Below are 7,253 nucleotides of genomic sequence, written 5' to 3' on the forward strand. Positions count from 1 at the left end.
AATAGATTACCGTATAAAATAAGCACAGTCTATTGCAAATGCATATTTTTAACTAAGTCCCAAATGAATGGGCATAAATGAGCAATACATAAAAGAGCTGAGAAATTGCTCACCTGGCTTTCAAGTATTTCAAGTATGAATGCCTGCCTGCATTCTCTAAATTCAGTTTTATGAACGTAAAAATATCAGTTCTTTAAAAATGTGACACTTTTTTATTTTGCAATATTTGAAGTTTTAGTAAGGCAGATACAGATTTTTCTGGCCCAAGAAAAGAGCAGAAGAAAAAGTTTTCTAGCTCTAAGTGTTCTTGCTACAAAATCCTAATGTTTGAAGCATTTAGCTACTATGTGCTAAATGCTAAGTGCTTCCTTATTAATTACAGAGCAATATTAAGTAAACTGTAGTAGAACAAGAACAGAGTTCTGCATAGCAAAAGTGCACCCTATGTTCGATACATTCAATTAATTTATGAAAGTCTAGCATAGTATCATCTCAATATACATGCATTTTATCCTTTAAAAATTACCTCTCTAATAAAGCTGGTATGGGCAAATCACTGTCTTCCTCAAATTTCTTTGCATAGCTTTCTCCATTGTGATGTTTCACATCTGGTTCCAAAACTGTATCTGCAGCAGATCTTGAGGTCTAAATAAAAATAAAGAAAGGTAACAATGACCTCTGCATCATGCTGTGTCAATACATAATGAATACTAACAGACATCTGTGAACTCCCGAAAAAACCAACTGCTTCATGTGTCCCAAAGGAGATGAGAGATACCATTCATGAATACAAGACGTGTTTAAACTCAATCATGAACAAAAAGAGCAAATTTTTGAACACTTGCAGCCAGGTCATTCATTCCTTTCACAGAGACTGGGTCTTTGGCAAGCACAATCTACTTGTGTAAATTTTTGCTGCAGCTCCATGGACATCCTTGGGCAACCACGAGGCACTGTCTTCTGTAGCTTTTGTCAGGCTGCTTATACCAGATGCCTTCGCATGTCTCTCGCCCTTGATTCCTGGATATACTCTACTCCTCAGTTTGAGGCTGGCTGATGTTAGTTATACAATTCATACTTTGATTATCCATGAGAGAACAGATTTCATCATTGTATCAGGGACAATATTAATACCCTTACAAGAGATCTCCCTTGATAATAGCCAATTTCTACATATCTTCAAACTTCATGTAAATGCAATGGGTCCTTTCCTGTAAATCACCAGTTTGGAGGCTGTCTGATGAGCTGTCTGCAGCCTTACTTGCATGAATGTTTATCCTAAATGAGACATCTTCTGTGGCATCCAAATGATGAACTGCAGTATCTTATCTCTCTGAAATTATTTCTGAGAAGTTACGTGTGTTCTGGTTTTCCCTGTATTTTTCTAAAGCAAATGCCTCCAACTCTTCACTATTTTTCCTTTCTGTGTCCTCTGACACTTCTCCATATTACTGGGACGCTATGGGGGATTTGCACTTGAACACAGCTTCACACATGACTCTTCCAGCTGAAACCCACTCTTTAGCAAAATACAATGCAAGGTTGGAGACTCATATCTCCTCAGGATGCCTAGTGCTGTTCCTTGCATGTTACTTTTTAATATTTACTTAGTCTACGTTCCCAAGTGCAGTAGGTTTTTGATATCTGACCAGAGGCCTGAGGTCCTACCACAATAAGAATAGTAACAGAAATAATCAGTTTTTCCTTTTGCCAATGATCTCCCCTAGACAGAGCACTGTTTTCTAACAGTTTGGGCTTCTTACCTCCCGTACCGAAAGAATATCAATTTGTTGAGAAGAACCAGGCTTTTCTCCATTCTCAGAAGCAACAATGGAGCTCCTATGGTTTAAAAGAAATTTCAGCTTAAGAACAAAATATGAAATACAAAGGGAAAAAAAGAAATCCTGGCTAATGATCAAAAACACTGCAGATGTGATGAAGGGTAATCAAACATGGTACTTGCTAGTTTATGTTTAAATGTAATTTAAATGTTTAAATGTACAGTTGCCCATAGTAATGTACATAGTAACGTACCTCGTAGTATATTTACAGTATCACAAAATTTATCCATATATCTGATTTCTATGAATCTACAACACATCATGCACTCAGTCACCCACTCTTTCTTAGATGACTGTCCTTTTCCAGTGCGAGACAGCAGGGCCGTGTAAGTATCTGCCACAGCTTGTTGAAGCTTTTCTAGCTTTTGCTCACAGTCTGCAGTCAGTGTCCGTATGCCTGGGACAGTTTCTTCTGATAGTCTTCCCAATATTTTAAGGTCTTCTAATGACTTGCTGAGTTCCCTCAGGCTGCCTTCATGTGAAAAAAAGGCCTAAACAAAGAAAAACAATATAATAAATTCATGTTAAGTCATAAGGAGATGTAATTATTCTCATACATTTTTTTCTATTTCCATTGTCTTCTTGGATGAGTGCACTTAAAGCGTAAGCTGTCAAACCAGGAGAGAAACATTTATTTTCCCTCAATTCTTTTTCAAATAGAGCCAGGAAAGAAATTAGGATTTCTGGCAACATGTTCCCCAGCTGCATTCATAGGACTATACTGACTCTTGCTTGATTTTGAAATTCATTATGTTACTACAATTTTAGCTACTTTTGGTCCCTTCTGATTCTCTCCCCCATCCCACCAGGGGGGAGTGAGTGAGCGGCTGTGTGGTGCTTAGTTGCTGCCTGGGGTTAAACCATGACACACCCGAAGGCACCTAACACCATCTATGCAACTGTAACAAATCAAGGGAGTCACAGAACACATAATCATTTCTTATTTTTACACTTTGCACAGCTAAATCTGTTTTAATGCTTCAAGGCTGTCTTTAAAAAAAAATGGAAAAAAGATACCATCCATGTAAGGAGGAGGTAATTCTAACAGTCTGCAAGGAGGCTAGTATCTGCAGTCAGAAAAGGTAGAGAAATAGTTTGGGTGGCCTTGTTCCACAAACAGAGGCTGCAATAATGTATCTAAAAAGGAGCAAGAAGGACAGACAATGCATTCACAAAGGGATGTAGGTGAGCAGAAAAGGAGTGTGGCAGGTACCTCATGTTCCTTGATGAGCCCTTTGGTTTTATCCATACTTAGGAGTTTCTTCTCTTTGCCTAATTGCTTATTGATTTTTTTTAAAGTTGCATTAAATTTCTTTTTTTCCCTTTCTACTATGAGTTGGACACAGGATATAATTTCATCATGAACTGCCTGCAAAATTCAAAACACATTATCCCTGTGAGATGGTGAGATGGTATTATAAAGCAAATAAAAACCTCAGAACACATTGTGACAAAAAAAATTGTTTTTCAAAGATGCCAGGCCTAATGAGAACAGACAGTGGATTCTCCTTCCTATATTATCTCACCTCCCATCTTTTACGAATATCTTTACTCTTTTCTTCCACTACCAGCTTTTCACAATCAGATGAAATATTTTTCAGTTGTTCAGCTGCTTTCAAAAATTTGTCAAGAACTTTATTGTCCAGAGCATTAAAAGCTTCCTGCAAGAAAAGCATCATAACGGAAAATAAACAGAACTGAATGTAGCTTATTTACCTAATAAAGTTACATCAGTAGCATACAAAAACCGTGCATAAAGCATGTATACATTGCATGTACGAGCTGTGATGGCCCTTGCATGGGTGAGTATGTAGGCATTCTCCACCCTTGCATACCTGCAAAAAGGTTGCAGACAATACCAGTGTATGCTTTTTGGAGAAAAGCAGATGTTTTTCTTGTAACTCCTCTTTTAGGGGCAAATTTGGTACCAAAGAAGAAAGATTAAGGTCCCTGAACTCTGCATCATTTCTAGGGCATATACATGGCCATGTCGCATGCCTGTCAGAGTGGATGAAAGGTCTGCATCAGTGCGATGGGACCCTATGAGATGGCCAGGAGTGAATGAGGCTCTGCGCTGCTCCTGGCACATGGCCACCCAGGACTTGCTGTGCAAGACGAGGCAACACAGATTTTGGGCACTTCCATTTTTCATACCTCAGTAAGGACTCCTTTAAGACATCCAGATCTTGAGATCAGACACTTTGTTTACCAGTTAGCCACTAGCAAAAAGAGGTGATTCAGTATTTATAATCACACTTTAAAAACCTGCCCAAGAATTCAAGCATGTGATTCTTGATGGAATCTTAATTATTAATCAGGCAAAAAAAATGGCTGTAGTTCAGAACATGATGAGTTCTAATGGGATGATGGAGTAATTTAAGTTAAGACAGGGCACTGAATAAACTGCCATACAGATTTACATTTCTTCATTCAAGCTGTCTGCTGAGTTAATATATGCTAACAGTGCTAAATCAAAAAGGTGAGAAAAGCATTAATAGCTACCAAAAAAAAAATTCTGATATTTTTCTCACTGTGGTACTGTAGCCTTTTAGATACCAAATAGCACTAAGAAATACTCAAATTCAGCTGGCTCAGAAAACAAACCCACCTCATATCTTGAAATACATTCTTCAGGACTTAATTTTTGACTGACAAGTTGTACAGCCTTTGAAATGGAGGCCTCAAGTTCTTTCTGGGATTCTTCAAAATTGAGCAAAGCCTCCTTCTCTGAAGGTCTCTTCTCAGATTTGGACAAAATGTTGTTCATGTCACCCATGACAGCCTTGGAAGAAAGAGACTCTTTTCAGAACATGCCTGAGTGTCAGTAATTACAGAAACCTATTGCTTCATAACATCACTCAAGTTTTTCAAGTTGAGATACTGATCTTTGAAATGTTCTAGTTTTTGCCCCGGCAAGAGTCTGGGAGACTGATTCCAATAGTATAAACCCTTTTTTATTTTACATGAATGAAAAGGAGTCTTCCTAATCACATAATGCTAAAATTAGAGATGTCTGTGTGTATAAAGTACAATAACAATAAAAAAAGGAGTACCTCTATTTTGTCTCTGGTTTCTTTAATTCGTGCCTGCAGCCCAGTGGTGTGAAAATGCTGTTGGGACACCTGACTTGAAACATTTTGCGTCAGGGATTGCAATATCTCTTCTGCTGTCATAACTTGTTCTTGGCATGAGGTTCCCCTTGCAGCCAAGACCTGGTTGAATGAAAAGCATTAGAAGCTTTTACAGTATTTATGTCTCTTTGTTTAAAGGAACTGAATGAAAAAGCCAGCCCTGATCATGGATGGTCAATATCTGGTCAAGGAAAAACCTTATATTCCAATTATGGTAAGTGTATTGCACTGCAAAATCTCTGTGTAGCGAGAAAGAAGTCTGCTGCCATCCACAGGGGATTCTGTTTGCTGAAACAGTCTTTTTGTCAATGTGATATCTCCCATGTCTTTGCCTCAGAGCCAATTAGAAGTATTTTTTTAAACACGCTCTCCCATCTAAACAGCTTTCCAAATGAATGTACAATGTACAAACCACACATTTGGATATGCATCATCTGATCATGAAGTCATCCAAAAGTAAGCACCTATCAAGGCTCAGATTTTTTTGCGGTACTCAGTACTAAAAGGCAGGAAGCAGCTGGGTATTTTGCATGCAAAAGTAGTGTGCCATATTTGAATATTTATCATGAAATTGCGTTATTAAAGCTGTTTTGATCTATGAATATTCAACACATTTTCCTGTTTGAAGTTGTCAATTAGCATTCTTCTAATGATAATCAGTGCTTTTTTCTGGATCTCGACCTATTGTACCACAGGTAATAAGCAATCTGATCTCTTCTGCTCACAGACATGGAGATACAATAGCAGTCACATTTTTTGAGGCTTTATTTCAGGGTGTCTTTCGCTACCTCGTTGTTTTTAACAAACTAGTGTCACACTGCAAAATGAGGCTTATTTAATAAACATATGCCCACAACTACAAAAAGATGAGTAGATTCTTTTCATAGGCTCACACTCCTAATTCTGTCAACTAAACACAGTGCAAGAAGGCACAAAACAGAAGTAAACTAACGCTAATTCAGTTATTGTAGGTGGATTTAATGTAGCAAAGAAGATCTATGTTTAATTTTAGCCCTTAGACAGAAGAGCTCCAATGAAACCTCCTTCTGGTGGTCGCCTTCCTACAGGTTATACTGGCCCTGTTGCAGAAATAGCAAAAGGCAACATAAGACAGTGCTTTAGCTTCTCCAGTGCAAAGCTTGGCATCTTTGTTCAGTCTCACCTTCGCTGGCAGGTGAAGAAAATAAATCAGACTTTATACTGAAGCTGCTGAGTTATATATACATATTTCCACCTGCCATCTGCTAGGGGGGGAAACAGTAATCCCTGGCAGAGAGACATGGGAAACAATAGAGACTAGTGGAAGTAACAAGAAATTAATCAGTGCTCATTGTGGATGTTTAGAGCAACTGCCTATAAGCTGAGATGCACAAATTACCCAGCATGCTGCTGAAAATACTTCAAGTATTCCAGTTTTGGACAGGTAAGCCTTGAAAACAGCCAAGTTGTCCTAAACCTCCTCCCTGCACTGCAGGGTAGATGACAGAAACTACTGTATGACCAGGGGAAATTCTCAACTCGGCACCTTGAAAAGTTTTAGTCTGCTGTGAATGCTGTGCTGGACAGGAAGTAATTAATATCACTTAAGAGCAAGCTGTTAATCAGTGGCACCAACAGCACTTCATTGGCACTTTCTTGTCATCTGGACACACTCATGTTGGAAGATTCATTTATAGCTCATCTGGGAGCAATCCTGGGAAATAACATCAAAACACTAGCATTGCCTTGACTTTTTACCAATGTTACAGCACAAAATCCACATTTGTTTCTGCTTTGCTGATGATGGCTCATTTTACCCCAGCCACGAATCTGTGCTGAAAGATGAGAATCTGATGAAAAAGTATTTTAAGCAGTGTATTTCTATTTTCACCTGCAAATGTTCCTCCATCTCAGGTTGCACAGGCCCTTCATGACTGATCTCGCCAAGCAGGCGTCCAATCTCTGCTGCCCAGCTGTCCACCCCTCTAAGGAGCTCTTCAATTTTCTCCAGGCTCCCTGGAAACTCCCTGGTCATTTCAGCAGCATCTGCGCTCTCTTCACCAAGCTATAAACAAAGAGCAGGGTAAGATGTTCATGCCCGTCATCAGTTCATGCGCCTCTCCACTACCCTCCTGCAACATACAATCACCACTTAGGTTACTTCCCAGCTTTTGCACCCAACAGGGATTGAAGGAGAAATAAATGCCAAACATACCGGTAAATAAACCATGTGAGGCTCAGTTCTTCAACCCCGAGAGCAGATGGGACAGCACAACCTGTGCCCCTATGGCCTGCTCCCTCC

The 7,253-nt window shown here is 39.1% G+C and overlaps 1 protein-coding gene across 1 annotated transcript in view; it reads right to left on the reverse strand.

Annotated features, from left to right (window-relative positions):
* The window catches only part of LOC104084033 (nesprin-2-like), a gene marked incomplete at both ends in the record, with an annotated part of 58,450 nt that overhangs the window by 42,604 nt on the left and 8,593 nt on the right, over positions 1 to 7,253 (reverse strand). The window contains 8 exon segments of the mRNA XM_009587739.1: positions 527 to 645; positions 1,764 to 1,839; positions 2,121 to 2,332; positions 3,055 to 3,210; positions 3,368 to 3,502; positions 4,450 to 4,623; positions 4,895 to 5,053; positions 6,843 to 7,016. Of these exon segments, the coding sequence (XP_009586034.1) occupies positions 527 to 645; positions 1,764 to 1,839; positions 2,121 to 2,332; positions 3,055 to 3,210; positions 3,368 to 3,502; positions 4,450 to 4,623; positions 4,895 to 5,053; positions 6,843 to 7,016 (1,205 nt within the window).

Source organism: Fulmarus glacialis, unplaced genomic scaffold, assembly GCF_000690835.1.
Source record: "Fulmarus glacialis isolate BGI_N327 unplaced genomic scaffold, ASM69083v1 scaffold34191, whole genome shotgun sequence".
Taxonomy (NCBI): Eukaryota; Metazoa; Chordata; class Aves; order Procellariiformes; family Procellariidae; genus Fulmarus; species Fulmarus glacialis.